This window comes from Protopterus annectens, chromosome 11.part0 (genome assembly GCF_019279795.1).
Source record: "Protopterus annectens isolate FY-2018-M chromosome 11.part0, PAN1.0, whole genome shotgun sequence".
Taxonomy (NCBI): domain Eukaryota; kingdom Metazoa; phylum Chordata; order Ceratodontiformes; family Protopteridae; genus Protopterus; species Protopterus annectens.
The window spans coordinates 201,965,051-201,984,885 of record NC_056745.1 but is presented as its reverse complement, the minus strand read 5'-3'; the positions used below and the strand labels follow the sequence as shown (position 1 = coordinate 201,984,885).

The 19,835-nt window shown below is 40.7% G+C and overlaps 1 protein-coding gene across 1 annotated transcript in view; it reads right to left on the bottom strand.

Annotated features, from left to right (window-relative positions):
• ITFG2 (integrin alpha FG-GAP repeat containing 2) overlaps nt 1-19,835 on the bottom strand; it is a 989,737-nt gene that overhangs the window by 89,543 nt on the left and 880,359 nt on the right. Inside the window, exon 9 of the mRNA XM_044087619.1 lies at nt 4,540-4,631. Within this exon, the coding sequence (XP_043943554.1) occupies nt 4,540-4,631 (92 nt within the window). The remainder of the gene's footprint in view (nt 1-4,539; nt 4,632-19,835) is intronic.

The window sequence follows — 19,835 nt, the reverse complement described above, 5'->3', positions numbered from 1 at the left end:
GGATGTGTGGGTAGAGATGGACATTAAGATAAAGCAGTAGATAACACAGTTAATGTTTTTAATAAATAACACAAGCAGAAAGCTAGAATTCAAAGTGGGAAGGGATGATGATGAAGCAGGGAGAAAATTTATGAAATAAGGAGAGAGCAAGATATTGGACGAACATCCTTAAGGAGAATAGCAACAGTCATGCAGAATATTATATTCATAAAGTAGAAGAAAGTATTCTAACAATTAAGCCAACAGAGGAATGGCAAAATCAGATTCGGCCAATAGGGATAACTGCAATTGGGGTATAGAGAATAGGGGGATGGAATTTACTGGAGGTAACTGGCAATGGAACCAAGGTATTGGGAGCAAATAATTAGAGAGGGAAAGATAATAACATGGGAAGAGGCCAGGAAGACATTTGGATTGCAGACTACAGATTGCTTTCCCTATCAGATTTACATCAGAGTATAGGAAAAGAGAAAGGCATATGACAATCCTAAGTGAAAGACCAGCAATTGTAAAGTTTTTAATTAAATCTAGAAGAGAAGCTGCTGTTAAAAAAAGAATAATTAGTACAGCATATAAAATATTGAATGACAACTATAGGAATCAATCAGAGACGGTTAGAAAAGATTGGAAGGGAGATAATGTATAAGCAATTCACAAAGAAACAATGGAAGAACAGATGTATGGCTTGCAAATATGCAACAAAGTCTAGACGATTTAGGATATTTTTCTTGGAAGTGTTTGCATAGGTATTTTTGTACCTCAAGCAGACTCCAAAGAATTTTTTCCACAGTTAGATGAGCAAATGCTGGAGGTGTGATAGGGAAGAAAGATATAACTGGGAGCATATGGTTTGGAAGTGTAATGAGTTAGCAAAACATTAAAAACTCCTTACAGAGTACTCTGTCAAAAATACTGACAAATAATGTTTTTTTTTGAGCTGGTATACAGGATCTGAATTACCTAAACATAGTAAGGCATTGTTAAGTCTAAGTCTGATGGCTTCCAAAAAATCAATTACTAGAAAATGGAAATCCAAATCTAAACCAACCATATATGTAGTAGTGAATATTGCAACAGTGAGAAAAAAATGGAATTGGGAGCTTTAGAAAATTGTAGGAACAAATTACATAGAAAAAATAGAAATTGCGGGAAGAATACATGCAGAAAAATGTTTTGGAGATGGAATGAAGTTAAAGCGAAGGCAGAATTGACCAACTTATGTCATGTTGGATTGATTATACTGCAGAGAAGAATATATGTGATGTTCAATGTTTAGAACTGTGAACATGAATATACTGTTTATTTTCTTCTATATAAACATAAGTTTACCTATGTCACAAGTGATAATTCAATAAATATGCTGAAAAAGATGGAGAAGTAAATGGAGAACTGCACTAAGAGACGAAAACAGAACATGGACCAGATGAGATGCCTCACAGACTCCTCAGGAATGTCTCCCTGTGGGGATATCCTGACAAGGACAATCAACAGTCAGTGCAGAAATGCCTTACAATGGGATCAGGGCATGAGTAGTATCTTAGTAATAGGAGGGGTAGAATGAAAATCTAAGGAACTACGAACTACAGGTCGGTACATGTACCAGCAGTGACAGAAAAAATCCTGACTGGACAACAAACAACAGGAGTTTATGGACATAAAAAGATGTCAGATAAACTTGAATTAGATTTATTACTGGGTGATAACAGAATCAGTCCAGAAAGCAAGGTCTACCTGGACTTCAGCAAGGCCTCTGAATCATTCCCCACAAACATCTGCTAGGAAAACTATAGGTGACAGGGGAAGGACCATGACTGATGGAGTAAAATGCAGCATAGTTAAAAAGTGGGATGCAGAGAGTTGTGGTAAGAGGGATTTTGTATGGAACAAGAGGGTCTATATTAGAACATCGAAGTTTCAGAACATCAGAACAGTGAATTTTTTCCTAGGGAAAAAATTTGCTGTTCCAAAACACATGCACACAACACAAGCACACTAAACAAACAGCAATCCACACACATACACCTAAAATCTTACATCTAACCCTACACTAGACTGTACATACACCACTAACTATCCACTTACCTTAACCCAAACCCTAACCCTAAGGTCCGTCACTATCACACACTCACCACGCCCGCACCCTAACCCTAACTCACCTACCCCACCCTAACCCTCACATCCACACAATCGCACACTAACCTGACCTGTGCCCTAACCCTCTCATCCACATAATCGCACACTTACCTGAACCCGACCCGTAACGTTCCACCACAGCGCTGAAAATAGCAAAGCGACAGAAATGGACAACCAAATTCTTTCCCTGGGGAAAAATTTGTTTTTCTGCAGCTTCGCTGTTTTCAGCGTTTTCTGAATAGGGTTCGATATTAGACCATTCGAAGTTCTGAAACTTTGATGTTCTAATATAGACCCGAACAAGAGAAGTTACTAGGGGAGCAGAGCAGTGGACTATATATATATATATATATATATATATATATATATATATATATATATATATATATATATATCTATATATATATATATATATATATATATATATATATATATACACATATACACACATACATAGACATACATACATGCATGCATACACACACACACACAGATATAAACAAATATAGATAGATTTTTTATCATGAACATGTTTGAGATGTTCACTCTGTTGTCTGTATTATTGCTAGCCTAACATACCTACTAGGTTACACTGCCTTTCTTCCCTCCTTTGACACAAAGATAAATGCAGCAGTGAAAAAACAGGGGACGAAGTCTAAGGTATGAACTGGAATGGTTAACCAAACAGGCAGAAGACAACGAGCTGAATACACAAAGCGACACGTACTGCACTTGAGTCACAATGATCATGGTGTGAAGTATTAGCTTTGAGAGTGAAACTGTGGTCAAGAAAATGAAAAGAAAATGTGGGTGTTTTCCACACCTGGAATGGACCAATAGAAGCAGAGTCAGAGTGCTGTAGTAATAGCAAACAGAACTAAAGAACATCAGCAGAAGGAATAAACGCCAAACGCAAAATAATGCTTCAGTTACTTCTACTAGGCTGCAATCAGGCCACACCTTGAGTAATGCATGCAGGTTAGGAGATTAAACTGGGACAGAGGTATTAGGCTGTCTGGTGGGAATCCAGAGAAAATCCATCACAAAGGTGCATGGAATGGGAGGGAGGCATTACTAGAGATTACAGCTGCCGCGTGTCTTTTCACTAGAGACCAGAAGGGACATGACACTGGCAGATAAGATGACACTGATGTGAAGGGATTACCCTGAAGAGAAAGGACATGGAAGAAAAGAAGGCACAGGCAACAGCCTGTGGAGAACAAATATTCCATTAACCTGTACAATTACTCCTTCGTGAAGAGGGTTGGGAATAAATTACTGGAATGACTGCTAGGTACAGGAGTAACAGAAGCATTCAAGAAGGCATATATCAAGTGAAAAAATACTGTAGGTAAAGAGGAAGATAGAGGACAGACAGAACGTTAAATGTACATGAAACTCAAACTAAATAGGCAGTCTCATTCTACTGTCAAACAAATGTGAATGTATATTGCAGACTCATTTCTATCTTCTGAAGCTAAGTTACACATACAATAATGAGTAATTATATTACTGGCTACTTCTGTAAATGTCTAACCTAAAATTTTCAAAATGGCTTCCACTTCCAAAACTATGGTATTGTTAGTCTGAAATTGGCTTGGGCAGTAATCTGCCTACAGTAAAGGTAACCACTGAACAGGAAACAGTTAGTAGTTACACTCTGCATCCTAACCCACTTATAAAAATGATAGTCTGTTCAAGTGGAAATGATATGTTTTTGGCTAAGATGTCCTACACTCAACCCAGAGATGATGCAATCTTAAGATGTTTAATTTAACAGGATGAGGTAAAGACCGTATTAAAGAACGTGTTTAAAGTGAGCAACATACTTCCATTTTTAAATGCAAATACTTTTTATGAAAAAATAAAAGTTCATTTCAAGTTAGTTTAAAAAAATAGATTTTAAAAAAGCTTCTGAACATGGAAGTGTAAGCTTCGCATGCTGTATTTCATTAAGTTTTTTGCCAAGCTGTTAATTCTAATTAGAGGTGGCCCCCAAAGTGACATACACCTCTACAAACATAATAATATTAATGCCATAAATACGGCATGAGAAGCTCACACTTCTGCGCTCAAAAGCTTTTTTAAAAATCAATTTTCTGTACAATGGGTTCAAAATGAACTTTTATTTTTATATAAAAGAGTGTTTGTCATGCTAAACATGATCTTTGCAAACTGTAATGTAATGTTAGCAACTTGACAGAAGAGAACACATGTGGCTGAAAGTATATCAGTTAATTAAAATGAAACTGCCAGAGAAGAACCAGTCTCAATGAAAAACAAGTTAAACATCCTAAGTACGATTTTTCCTTTTGTTAGTATGCAAGTAACTGAATAAGGAAAGAATTACAGGTTAACTAGAGATAATACTGGGTCCTGAATACCTGAAAGGATTTGGATACTTACAGTAACATCCAGTTTTTCTAGTGCAAATAACTGGTGGTCTACCTGCATTGACCACAACAGCTTGTCTGTTCCTTCCATCAACTTCACTGTCCCTATAAGGAAAAACAATAAGGTACAGGTGTTTACAGCTTATTTCAAGTTCATATCATACATTTATTATAAATCATTTTTATCTCTGTGTTACATCTTGGGATTACTACACAGAAACAAAAAATTAACACAGCTGCTGTTTGCCATGAAAAGGTCCACTGATGCTACATTTTATTCTACAAGATTACACTAACTTTTTTCCGGGGCTAAGACATCATTAAGTGTGATTTCTAGTATGTTATGTGCTGGATCATCTCGTTTTTAGAACAGCTGGCTTCAGATACGATTTTCTTGCATTTTTTGCTAACTTGCATTCCCGTAACAAGCAGTGCATTTACCCTACTGATACATCAGACAACTCTCTGCATGACCAAGCTCTCGGCATTGCTACACCCATGTTCTAAAACACACTCTCTTGTGCAATATGATTTAATCTATGCGCACCATCCTGTTAAATGAAAAAAACATTTCAAAAGGCAATTCCATGCCCTTTGCAAGGATAACCTAAACATTCCTTAACATTTTCAACTCTTCACAGCTTACATATATGGCTCTGGGACTGTTGAACGAAAATTCAACAGTCCGAATCCAACTTCACCTAACACACTTTAACAAAAGTGCTTTTACTGAAAAAGCACTTTCATTAAAGTGCGTTAAAAATAAATAAAGTTTATGTGGGGGGCTGTGCCCCCCACATCCCCCTACTTTAATATTCTCACTCCAAGATCGTATTACAGTGGGAAAAAGGAAACAATTCCCTTACCTGCACCACAGTATGATCTCTGCAACAGTCATTCCCCGGCGATTCCCTCTACCTGCAGGCATACCTCCGCGAAAAAGCACTTTCACAGAAGTATGCTCGGTCGTTTGAGTTTCTGTGAAAAGATCCTTTGGGGATCAGTACGGATTTTACATATAGATATATATATATATATATATATATATATATATATATATATATATATATATATATATATATATATATATATATATATTCAATTTCTTTACGGATTTTACATATATATATATATATATCCAGCATAAAAATTCACTTTAGCAACTAAGGTGAAAGAAATAATCCAAGTCTTTCAATTTCTTTAATGATGGAAGCAGGAAAATACAAATGAGGCTGCTACACGATGATTTTCAGAATTAGTACCTCAGACATATACCAGTTTTGCCCCCCGGCGCCATCAGTGTAATAGTACCTCCATGTCTTGCTTCTCTTTTTATTTCCTGTGGATCTAATATCTTAAACCTTAGAGGTATTAAGAAAGCATCAGAAGTTGAACCTAATCCTGTTAAGCCTGTACAATCCAATGTTAGATTAGTTACGACCTATGGAACAAACAGATTCAAAATTAAACAGGGCATAGACAAGCATTGGCATATTTTGAAATCTGATGCTTTCTTTAACCAATGTTTAAGTGACCACTGCTCCTATAGTTATAGACGGGGAAGGAATGTGGGAGAATTCCTGTCTTGGTATAAAAAATGGACAATACCAAAGGTGTAAAAATACATAATGTTTTGAAGGTCTGTAACTGTTGCGGTAATTGTGTTTATTGCAAGGTTATATTTAACTCTAGATCTTTTACTTCTGTTAATAACTCTAAGGTTTATGATATTAGATCTCTTATTACCTGCCGGACACAGTGGGTAGTGTATATGGCAGTCTGCCAGTGTGGGGCTTTTTATGTAGGCCAGACCTCTACAGCCTTTAAGAATTGTATAGCGATACATCTTAGTGACATAAATTGCAAGAGATCAAGAGGTGCCCTTTATCAGCGTAAGTTGGAACATACTTCAGCACACTTTGCATTTATTGGGACTGATGTGGTGTGGGGTAGCGATTTGCCCATGAGTGTAAAACATAGGATTTTGGATAACAAAGAAAAGTTATGGATAGTTAATTTAGGGGCAATCTATAGGCCAGGTTTAAATGAGCATATTTAACTAGGTGTGAATATGGAAATGCTATCATAAGGTTGTGGGTTTTATATATATATATATATATATATATATATATATATATATATATATATATATATATATTTTTTTTTTTTATATATATTTCTTTAATATATACGTGCATATATGTGAACACTGGTTTTGGTGACTGTGATACATTATTCCATACTTTTTATGGTCTTATATTTTTTATTTATGTATTTCATTGTATTTAATGTGACTCATGGTTAATATTACACTGAAAGGGGAGTGTGACTTTAAAACTGCAGGGAATAAAAACAGAAGCAAGACATGTATGTACTAGTGCAGTGATGACGCCACTGTGTCTGAGGTAGTAGTTCTGAAAATCGTTGTGTAGCAGTTTCATTTGTATTTTCCTGCTTCCATCATTAAAGAAACTGAAAGACTTGTATTACTTCTTTCACCTTAGTTGCTAAGGTGAATTTTTAAGCTGGACCTAGTTGTGTGGTGTATTTTGGTTTGGTCCATGCATTTAGCGATCGTTTGTGAGCACTCGTTCTGTTGGGTGGCTATATATATATATATATATATATATATATATATATATATATATATATATATGGGTTCCTATTAGCTGACCGAAGACGTAGGTTAGCGAATGCATCTTGGTCGAGCTGTAAATGCCGAAACAGCAAAAATATCGAAGCGGCATGTAAGCGAATTCTTTCCCTGGAAAAGAATTAAGCCACTGGTAGTTTGTTGTTTATGGCACTGTAGTGCCGTCTCGGTGTATATTTAAGTAGGGGGGTGTGGGTGACACAGCCCCACACTTAATTTCATGTTTTAAAGTATTTTATTTTTTTTTTGTTGGAACAGCGATTTTTTTTCAAGGGAAAAAAAATCGCTGTTCTGACAGTTCGGTTTTGTAAGCTTTCGCTTACATGGGGTCGATTAATCACCTTTCACTAACCTAAGCATTCGGTGATCTAATATAGACCCTACATAGATATATATATATATATATATATATATATATATATATACCCACATAATCATGATTCTCACAGCAACAATAACTATCACATATCTTAGATATGCACGAGTGAAATACAAAAGTCCGAAAGGACTTTTTCGAGTTTTAGGAAGGCCAAAAACAGAATGTATTGAATGTGCAATGAGCGAACGCACAGTAAAGTTTGCTCATTGCAGATTCAGCATTTTTGGTGCGAGGTGCGCTATAGTGGGGGATCGGGAAGTGGACCCTTTCCCCACTGTAGTGCGACCTCGGAGTTAGAATAATAAAGTAGGGGGTGTGGGGTGCAAGGGTGGGTGCAGCCCCCCTGCATTACGCTTTGTCTTTGAATTGCAATTCGAAAAATCAGCAAATTTATTTTTTGATTTGCTGATTTTTGAACTTCGGTGCAAATCGGAATGACGATTTTCGTCATTACGGTTCACACAAAGGGCTGTTCGGTAGGTTGATTTTCAACCTTTCAAAGGTAAACCTAGATTCCCTTTGCCCCTTTACAAAAATGTCACTGACTACCATAACTACGTTTCTTATTAACATTTACAAAGCCTATATCATTTGGCCTAAAACTCATTTGCTGCAAGATTTTTTTTTAAATATTTTGTAGGTGGGGCAAATTCCACTTAACTCCATATAAGGAAAGCTTTACCTCCGCACCTCCTTATTAACACAACAAACTCCAAGATCATATCAACTTGAGGAAGTGGAAAACATTAGTAACTGAAATGAGTTTTAGAATGACTTCTGAGTCACATTAATCAACATTAGAATAATAAACATTAATAAAATTACATATAACAAAAAATGTCTGTAAATTTTAACTTGAAGATGGGGTGGCTGAACTCGTACGTAGCCCTACTGATATATTTCATAATAACACGATGCTCCTATACCATGCTCTGTATTTATGTGGTTCCTTACACTGTTTCATGTTGTTTTGTCCAAGTGCAAGCTCTTCGAAGGTCTCTTAATTAGTTCACTGGGATTAACCCAGTCAAGGAAATAAAATCAATAAATAAACTTGTTATTTTGGTATAAGTTTTGCCTTAAATATAGTGCATAAAAGATAGAGAGGTTTAAGTGTAATCACATTCAAAGTGCCGACTTCAGAATTCCCCTAGTTTTTGACCTATGAAGCAAAGCATGGGAGTTCAAAGTAATCAAGCAAAATCAAAAATCGGCACTAATTCTGCAATCGATAGACATTACAATATCAGCCCTACATGATACTCTCTATGCACAGGAATATTTTTACACACGTTTATTTACACTTTTGTTGACAATGGAGTTTTTTTTAAAAAGTCTACAACTCTTCAGAGATTATGGCTATCTATCATTGAGATAAAAGGCACACTTTAGTAAAATCCATAAAACTCCAATAAAGCTTAAATTTTTAGAGTAAAAAAGGCAACTGGAAAAATAACTAATTTACCTTCAGCCACCTGAGGTACTTAGTTTACAACATTATTATAATTACTGTAGTTTGACTTCTGTACTAAATACTCAGAAAGTTAAAACAATCCTCCAGATTCTCAAAAGCTTGCGCGGAGTGCAGGAGCTCACCCAGGCAATATGTCTGCCTTGCGATCCAGGAATAGCCGGCAGGGGCGTGCACGAGAGCTCCAGCACTAATCCTGCACGGACTAAGCCCTGGTATGCAAATCACCCCATTGGCAGGAGAAATCCATGCAAATGAGATGATTTTGCAATCCAGGAAGCTTGCAATAGTCCATGCAAGACTAGTGCAATCTGCAGAAATCTACTCGGTTAGTAACAGTACATTTCTGCAAATTCCAAAACGGAGCTATGACAGCTCCAAATAAAGACTGCATATCATTGGGGAAGCATGCCAATGGCCAAGTATAAGGCCATTGGCATTGCAAACTGTTTAAAAAATGAAAAAATCAACATTTATTTTTTTTCTGCCGATCTCGGCTGTTTAAGCATAGGGCAGCAGTGTGCAAATGGGATCGGGGAGAAAATAAACTTAAAATGAGCATTCTAACTAAAATAAGTATTCTGACATGCAAGTCAGTGGCAGGCAGAAGACAACCTGACAAGTAGTGGTTGCAAAGGGGGGAGGCTCAGTATGAGACATGTAACTATGCATTAGCAGGCAATCCTATGCAAATGAGGGAAAGGTTAGTGAATCCCAGTTATCCTCAGGGTATGAGGCAGGTCCCAAGAGTGTAAGAGTAGAAATAGCTGGGTGCAAGACTAGGATATAGGTGACATCATGGGGGGGAGGGGTGTCAGGCATACTGTAAGTGGATTGGAGCCCTGTGGCTCGGGACTGCTCCTAGCTTAGCACAGCTATGCTAGAGGTGTGTCTAAACTGCCTAGCACTCTTTACAAACTGTAAGTGGGTCTTACAGGAAGAAAAAGGAAGTTAAACCAGGAAATAGCAGCTCTGTGCACATTTGAGCACTCTGTTTGCGCTGCATGCACACAGGTTTAAACAGGGAGGCAATGGGAAGGGAAAACAGCAGTAGGAAGGTAATCAATGAGAACTAGCTTAGCTGACAGGTGAAATGTATCAGAAACAGCCAATTACACAAGCAACAGCCCAACCCAGCCCAGCACACCACTATAAACTACCCAAACACCTTTCCCCCTTGATTTTCCCAAAACCTCTGCACCACCGGTGTATACAGACGGGGAAAGTTTACAAAATGAAAGCAAGAGAAAAAATGTTAGGGGCTGCTTTTGCTATCATAAACCAGCATGTGCAAGAGACTGAGGGTGGTGAGGATGGGAATGCTGCTGAGCAACCCACAGTGAGGAGACGGAGAAGAGTGTACAGACCCAGGGTAACCTACCAAGGGCTACATGAGCTGGAGATAATGGAGCGCTATAGGGTGGACAGGGACCTCGTACAGCAAATTGTTGAGTTGTGCCAGCCACGCCTCACACACAGAACTAACAGAGGAGAACCCATCCTAGTGGATATCAAGGTATGTGTAGGCCTAAGAATACTAGCTACAGGTACCTTCCAAAGGCCAACTGGGGATATGATGGGGATTTCACAAGCATCAGCATCCAGGGTACTCCACCAGTTCCCGGATGCCATGTCAGCACATGTCGGTGAGCACGTATATTTCCCCATCACCCATGAGGTGTTGGCCAGCAATATGCGTCTCTTTCACCAAATAGCAGAATACCCTGAGGTAGTGGGTGCAATAGACTGCACGCTTAGTAATCTCTGTAGTGCGTCCTGTAACTGCGTACTGCTGTAGTGTGATGAAGTAGTTAGGTAGGTGTTCTAACCCCAGACTTGGCAACTGTGTGTGTGTGTGTGTGTGTGTGTGTGTGTGTGTGTGTGTGTGTGTGTGTGTGTGTGTGTGTGTGTGTGTGTGTGTGTGTGTGTGTCTGTCTGAGTAGAGAGCAATGCTTTTTAGGCCACTCACACTCTGAACAATTCATATACTCAACCTTGGTAAGGCTACTGTTGTCACTCACTTGGAAATACAACTCTGGGAAAGTAATAGCCTAGTAATCCCTGTAGCGCGTCCTGTAACTGCGTACTGCTGTAGTGTGATCTAGCACTGTGGTAGGTTTCCATCTCCACCCATGGCAGTTCTGGATGTTTTGTGTGTGTTGCAATGTCTGTGTATGGAGCAATGCATCATAGGCTACTCACTCGCAGTACATTTCAAATGCCCTACTTTGCCAATCCTGCTGATGTCATTCATTGTGAAGTACAACTCTGGGGGGAAAGTTCTTTAGTAATCCCTGAGGTGCGGCTTATAACTGCTCCATGCTGTAGTGTGATATAGACCTTGGTCAGGGGTTCTATACCCACACGTCAGTTGTGGATGTTTTGAGTGTGTCTCACTGTCTGTGTAGGGAGCAATGCATTTTAGGCTAGTCACTTGCATTACAGTTGAAATGCCCTACTTTGGTAATCCTGCTGATGTCATTCACTGTGACATACACATTTGGGGATAAAGAACTCCAGTAATGCCCGTGATGCATACCATAACTGCGTAGTGCTGTAGTGTAATAAACTAGTTAGGTAGGGGTTCTACTCCCAGGCATGACAAGTGTGTGTGTCTGTGTGTGTGTGTGTGTGTGTGTGTGTGTGTGTGTGTGTGTGTGTGTGCGTGAGTGGGGGCGTGTGTGTGTGTTTAACTCGCATCCTGTGTAGAGGTGAGAGTGTGTGACACCTGTGGGCAATGTGGAGGGGGTTTTGCTTATTTCATTTATGGTGGCCCTACTATATATTATAATGTCAAGCATACAGGGATAAAAGATGTAAATTAGCTGGGAGGCTGGGGTGGAAAGCCATACCCATACGTGTGACATCAAGGCCAGCCAATCCAAGTTAATAACCCACTATTACCCAGAGCACACACTCAACCCATGTGTCATATGAACACACATGCCTAGGCAGCAGCCAGTATGTGGGTAGTACACTGCATAATGGCCTCTGACAATAGCTATAGCAGTGGGCTACAGAGGGCATGTCACCCTGCCCATCTGTCCAATATGCACGTACATGCAGACAGTGCACCTCTACCATGTTCCTCAATGGACACCTGCACCACCTGTGGTGCCTTCACATGTGACTCACAATGGACATACCGTGCCTGACAACATGCCCTGTATGGACAGATGACACTGACATCAGGGAATGCTGTTGGCATGCCATCAGTGTAGGTGAAGGGTAAATCTGCTGCCCATTACCAGTTCTTGCCACAGGTGGGCATGACTGGCACATCTGATGATAATCTGTGTTCACAACATGGGCCAGACACCCCAGGTACAGTTCCACATGTCACTATACATGCATGTGGTAGGTGTGCACATCCCAGACACCATCCATGTTATGGACTAAGGAACACATAAATGGCATATAGTGTACAACATTGGTCACATGCAATAGTCACCCAGGTGACTGGATGCGGGATGCAACACCCACCTGTGTGGGCAAATGCAGTAACTACAGACCTGAGCCACAATGCTGACCATTGTCATGTGGCCTGATGCCAAGATATATCCATCGCCTACCCTTGCACAGCATGCTGGCACAGTTGACCACCACACACCCATGTAGACATGCACCCGTGCATGTCAGGACTGGCACCCTGTGTGTGTGTGTGTGTGTGTGTGTGTGTGTGTGTGTGTGTGTGTGTGTGTGTGTGTGTGTTGTATGGTGTGTATGTCCACATCCACACTCACTACAACCCCCCCCCAGGGCATATTGAAGCATGCTGTCTGACATCTCCTCATACTCTTTGCCCACACGGTCTCTGCATGACCCATGTGGTGCATGTGATACCTGCACATTGATGTGTTGTGGCAATCCCACTAGTGATGAGTTACACTCCTGGCCCTGCCAAGTGTGTCAATGTGTGTGCGTCCATGTGTGAGTGTGCCTGTGTTCACGCTGGCACCTGTGCATGCAGACAGGCATGTGTAAGACACCTACCATATATCTACCGTATCCCTTTTGCAGATGTCACTCACCCTCACATATATGTTCTGAGTGCTCCACATCAGGTAACCCATGTGGTGCATCCAATAACTGCATCAAACTGTGATAGCACAACATAGTTGTCGGGGGATTGATACCCTGTGCTGGTAGGTGTGTGACACAAACATGCTTCGGTTTTACACTCCCACCCCTCCCTGAGATGTATTTGCCTCTCTCTGCCTTCCCCACTCCCTCTCTGGTGGATGTGGAGACCCACACCTGCCTTGCTTAGGCAGCAGCATGTGTATTTTATGTGATGCTCATGATCAGAAGATGGCCTCTGCACAAATTGCAGCCCACCCCTAGCTGATTGCATGTGGAACAGCTGTGGTAACAATCCCATAGCCACTTGCATGGAAACACACTCCAATACCTAGGAACAGCATGGTGGTGTTGGGCCTTTTCAGACACTGTCAGCAGGAACTAGATCTGTTGTTTGGCAAACAGCATCTCAGATGAATTGGGGATTTACCTCTAACAACATACACTGTGGAAAGGGGGCAACAAACAGGAGGGGGTGTGCCTGACCTGAGTACAGACTGTAAGTGCTGTTATACTGCATTTGGAGTAATGTTGACTTAACAGAGTTTGTCTGGATATGCCTGTCGTACATGCAGTTAATACCTGCCATGTCAGTTCCATGTATATGAGAAATCCCCATCTGCAGGGTTATCTGCAGACTGGGCAGTGCTGTGCCTATGGTTTCATGTGTTAGCCACAGTGACTCTATCTGTGGAATGCAGAAGGTAGTGTGAGGATTGCAGTCTGTAGATGGTGAAGGCCGTGACAGTTACTGACTTCATATCCCTCACAGGACATATGTTGCAACAAACACTGTTACAGTGGAAAATATATGAGGTTATCACAGCAACATGTCTATACTGGCCCTGTGTATGTGCTGACAGCCACATCACTGTCAACCTTTGTACATATGATGTGCATGAAGTGGTGCATATGTGCTGTACACCATAAATAGTGTCATCAAATCTGTTAACAAGCCAGTGATATATCAAATTGCTACACGCCATGTACAGTAGGGGTTACAGTTCATGACATAAGCTGGACAGTCTGTGGATATTTGTACAGTACTGAGGTCTGTGTAGTGATGGTGAATGTTAAGGCAGTGTGTGTATTGTTAATATGTACTTTAGCCTGTGTACAGACTGTGGTAGATGTCATTGTTCTAGCTCCCCTTCTATCCGATGTTACATGCTGCCACACTGTATGGTACCATTAGGCCATACATGTTTGTACTGCCATACACACACATGTCCCATATAACAGACAGCCATCAGACCAAACTGTGTAGCAGCCCACTATATGTAGAACATTCTGTGTATGGCACATAGGATGGTGTAGAACAGATAGTCCATATACTGTAATATTATGTTAGTTTACCATATGTGGCTGTGGGTGATTTTAGTTACATAACCAACCAACTTTGGAGGACTCCATGCGGGATCTCAACGTCTTACTGGGGCTGGTAAGGGAGTTGCTTGTATCCTTGGATTATATTTTTCTCTTCAACAGTGTCTACCTTCTGTTGTATACTTTGTTAATGGCAGGAGACCACCAGACTGGCTTGCTTATTTGGGAGGTGAGCATCATGGTTCTATGTGGGATGTCAGGAATCATGCACAAGTGGATGTGCTCATACAGTGCCTTAGTGCAGGATTCATCAGTTGAACTGTCAGCTCCTGTCTCCATGGGTGTCACAAACATTGTCACGTCTGCCTTGAGTAGCATAAAGTTGGCTCTGGAGAGGTCATTTACGGAGAACTGAATATACATTCCTTTCACATGTTCAATTTGATTAGCCTATGGTGGGATTACTTTGGTGAAACCACAGTCTCATGTACTGTTGTGATGGCTTAGTGATTAGTTACTGTGACTATAGTATATGGGGTCCTGGGTTCATGACCTGCAAAGGCAGTTTATTTTTGTTCTGGCCAGAACAGTGGTTAATGCATACAGACTAATTAGGGTAATTTAGGTTAGTCACACCCAATACAATTCAAATGCCCTACTTAGGCAATCCTGCTGATGGCACTCGCTGTGAAATAAATCATTGGGGAAAGAGTACTCCAGTAATCTCTGTGGTGCGTTCTATAATTCCATAGTGCTGTAATGTAATAACTAGTTAGGTAGGGGTTCTAATCCCAGATGTGACAGGTGTGTGTCTTAATGTGCTGTCCGTGTCCTGTGTGGAAGTGGTTGTGATGGTGTAACATCTGGACTCAATGTTGAGTGGGTTTTTAAACTTTCTTATATGGTGCCCCTAGCATATATCACAATATCCACCACGCAGGGATAACAGTTGTGATTATCAGTACATAGTCAGGGGCTCCATACCCTGGACTGGTAGGTGTGTGACACAAACATGCTTACCTTTTACTCTCCCAACCCACCCTGACGTATCTTTGCCTCTATCTGAATCTCTCACTCCCTCTCTGGCGGATGTGGAGACTTAAACCTGCCTTGCTTAGGCAGCGGCATGTGTATTGTCAGTGATGCTCATGATCAGCTGATGGCCTCTGCACAGATTACAGCCCTCCTCTAGCTGACCATGTGGAACAGCTGTGGTAACATTCCCATAGCCAATTACATGGAAATACACTCCAATATCTAGGAACATCATGTTAGTGTTGTGTCTTTTCATTCAATGTGAGCAGGAACTAGATCTGTTGTTTGGCAAACAGCATCACAGATGGATTGGGGACTTACTTCTGACAATAAACACTGTGGAAACAGGCCAACACACAGGAGGGGGATGTGCCTGTCCTGACTATAGACTGTAAGTGCTGCTATACCGCAGTTGAGGTAATACTGGTTTAACAGGGTGTGTGTGGATATGGCTGTCCTACACGTTTTAATACTTGTCATGTCAGTGCTATATTTATGAGGAATCACCATCTGTAGGGTCATCGGCAGACTGGGCAGTGTGTGGTGCCTTGTGTTCCTTGTGTTACCCACAGAGCACCTTTCTCTCAACTGCAGAAGGCTGTGTGAGGATTGCAGTCAGTAGATGGTGAAAGCCGGGAGAGTTACTGACGTCATATCCCTCATAGGACATATGTTGCATCAAACCCTGTTACGACAGGTAATGTATGAGGTTATCACAGCGACATGTCAATATTGGCCGTGTGTTTGTACCTCCAGCCACAACTCTGTCAACCTTTGTACATATGTCATGCAGTAGGGGGTGCATATGTTCTGTACATCATATTAATTGACAGCATACCTGATAACAAGCCAGTGAGATATCAGACTGCTACACATGTTAGCCTGGGAAGTCTGTGGTTGTGTGTACAATACTGAGGTATGTGTAAGCCTGGTAATTATTGACAATGTGTGTATAGTGCATATGTACCTTGGCCTGTGTACAGACTGTGGTAGATGTCATTGTTCTAGGTTCTGTTCTATCTGATGTTACATGATGCTCCACTGCATGTCACCCTATCAGCTTATAAGTTTGTAGGGGCGGACACAAACATGTCCCAAACCACAGACAGCCGTCGGACTACACTGTGTAGCGGCCCAGTATATGTAGGGTTGTTGTGTGAGTGGCCCATATGAGGATGGTGTACATCAGAAAGTCCATATACTGTAATAGTACGCCAGCTTACCATATGTGGCTGTGGCTGTGTTCACATTGGTTGTGGTTATGCACTTTCACACAGGTGTCTGTTACTCTGTGATGTCACATGCCTGTAGAGCCTGCTATCTATGCAGGTACATGTGTATTCCCATATAGATGTAGCCTAGCATTGGGTCAGTCTGCCTGTAGCCTGCACTATGCTTTGTTACATGCCTAGCAGCTTACTGTACTTATCCAGTGAGATGTCATGTCCAGATACTTGCCAGATGTACTGCTGCCTGGCAACCATAACAGACATGTCTGTCAAGACAAAGCAGTGGGATGCTGTTTAGATGTATGTCACTAACTAGTGGATAGTATGTTGCCATGGCACCTCTGTACCAGTGGTTATTATGTGTCAGGATAGACAGCAGTGTATGAATGCATAACCTATGGGGGCAAATGTATATCAGTATGTATGTATTATACCCATCTACATGGCTGTTAACATCCACATTGACAGGCCTGGTCCACATGTGTTACTTGAAGGGGTTCTGTGTATACCCCTGGACTGACTCGAGTGTGTCAGACTGTCCACATATATTGGCCATATCGCAGCTGTAGTCCACAGGGGTGTTACTGTGCTAGCAGTGGTACTGTACTATGATAACCTTAGGATGTCTGTAGGTAGCCAATGGCGCACATGTTAACAGCAGATGTGGCCTCCCACACACACCATTTCTGTGAAGACAATCCCTATTTAGAGTAGCAATAGTCTACAAATATACCTGCACTATATACGTGACATACCCTTGCACTGAGAGGTTGGGACTATTGGGGCTGAGGTAGGGCTCCACTCCATGTGCAGGACATATGGTGAACATATATGTATATATAATTATACATATATCCATACAGATATGTACACATATACATATCTTGCTTACTGTATGACAGTTTTACACATATGTGCCTGTGTTCCAGTATCTGTCCTCCACCTACATACCAGGCTTTGCACATATGACATGCTGTCAGGGGTTGTTATGTAGTGGACTGTGTGTATGTCATGTTGTCATTCCTGCAATCACTCCACTGCTGTTGTGTCCCCCACAAATACTGGGGGGGGCATATATGTGTGGGTTTCACCTACACAATACATGTGTGCCCTAATGCACTCCAGAGGCCAGTGTACGTAACAGTGGTATATGGCCCAGTATTAGTGAGTGTAGGGGGGTGCACCATGACTAACCTAGGCTGTTACAACATGTGTGGGTATCTGGGATAGGCTGCCTTAAGGTATCGAGATGTACTTTACCATACAATCCACCTTGGGTAAATGCAGGCCTACCGCCTCCTGCCATATCAGATGTTGTGTTTGTCAGTGTGATTGTGATGGTGTCATGTACGCCTTGCTATGTAACAGGTATATTCCATTGTGTCAGCTGGGGTCTGTCTCCCATAGGGATTGTGTACAGAGTGTAGATAGAGGCTGCTGACCTACACATCTGCATTACGTACTGTCGATTGTCTGGTATGGTGTGGCCCAGTCTGTCATTACTAATGTACTACTTGTAGGCCTCGGCTTGGACAGCAATATATGTCACCCTCTCCAGACTACTGTCTTAGTGTAACTGTTTCACAGTTGCATTACCCTGTTCACATGGATGTCAGTGTCTAAACAGCTATATGACATGGCATATACAACTGTCATAGTACACAAATAAAGCTTCCACATTCATTTATGCACACCTGTGTGTGGTGTTATACCCTTTGATATCTCTGTGGGTATATGTTGCAGGCTATGAATGTCATTCGTATGGGTGGCTCATACAGTTTCCAGTTGGTAAGGTAGTTACTGTAGGAATACTGGCTGCTCCATATTGTGTGCACATACTACATAAGTATATTACTGTACAAATCTCCATGTGTGTATGTGTAGTTACATATATATATATATATATATATATACATATATATATATATATATATATATATATACACACACACACACATATATATATATATATATATATATATATATATATATATATATATACCTGTATCTGCATATATGTGTCTGTGTATATGTATCCTAGGGATGGCCATATCGTGTCTGGTCCTGGTTACAGGATCTGCAACACTTGGTACTGTATTACAGGGGGGTCGTGCTTGGTATACCTATTCGTACCAGACGTACATTGTGTGGGACCTCTCAACCCCATTAATGTTGCATGAGGACATATATGTTTTGTTATTTCCCAATTATCTACAGATGTATGTCTGTATATACCTATATATGTGTAGATATATATATATATATATATATATATATATATATATATAAAAAACCTGCCGTATATATTTAGACATGTAGATGTGGACATATATATCTATGGATGTAGGCATTTGCATTTTTATATGTTCATAAATGTTTATTTATATATATATATATATATATATATATATATATATATATACATATATATATATATATATATACATACATACATACATATACATACATAAATATATTAATATGTTGTAACCATTTAGACATTAAGATATTTACTCTCACACACACATCTACATGTTGGAATACATTCTCTGTACTGTTGAATGACTGGGCTGGATGATATGTTTGTGAATACATCAAGGATATGTATATCTGAGATGGCTTAGTGGTAAATCACTTTGGCTAAGGTGTGCAGAGACCTGGGTTTGATCCTATCAGAGGCTGCTTATTTTGTTGCTAGGCAGAACAAGGGCCATTGGATATAGTGTGATTAAGGCACTTTTGAGCAGTTATAAGCAAGGTTTGCATGACGGTAAGCACTGCCACCCTCCACTTATGTTATGCAGTCATCAGCAAACTTGGTTATCCATAGTCCTCCTGTGTTTGCCTGTACTTCTGAGAAGAATATGCCGAACAGTAGGGGTCTCAGGACCGAGCCTTGTGGGACACCACTTGTGACTGGTTTAGAGTCAGACCTGGAGCCTGCTATTCTTACCGTGTGAGTTCTGTCTGTAAGCCAGTTGGCAACCCATCTTGTGATGTAGGGGTTTATGCTCAGGCTGGTGAGTTTTTCTATAATACCTGAGTGAGGAATTGTGTCGACTGCCTTGGCGAGGTCAACGTAAGATGTGTGAACCACCTTTCCCTCGTCTATGGCCTTGGTGACTGTCTCAAAGAA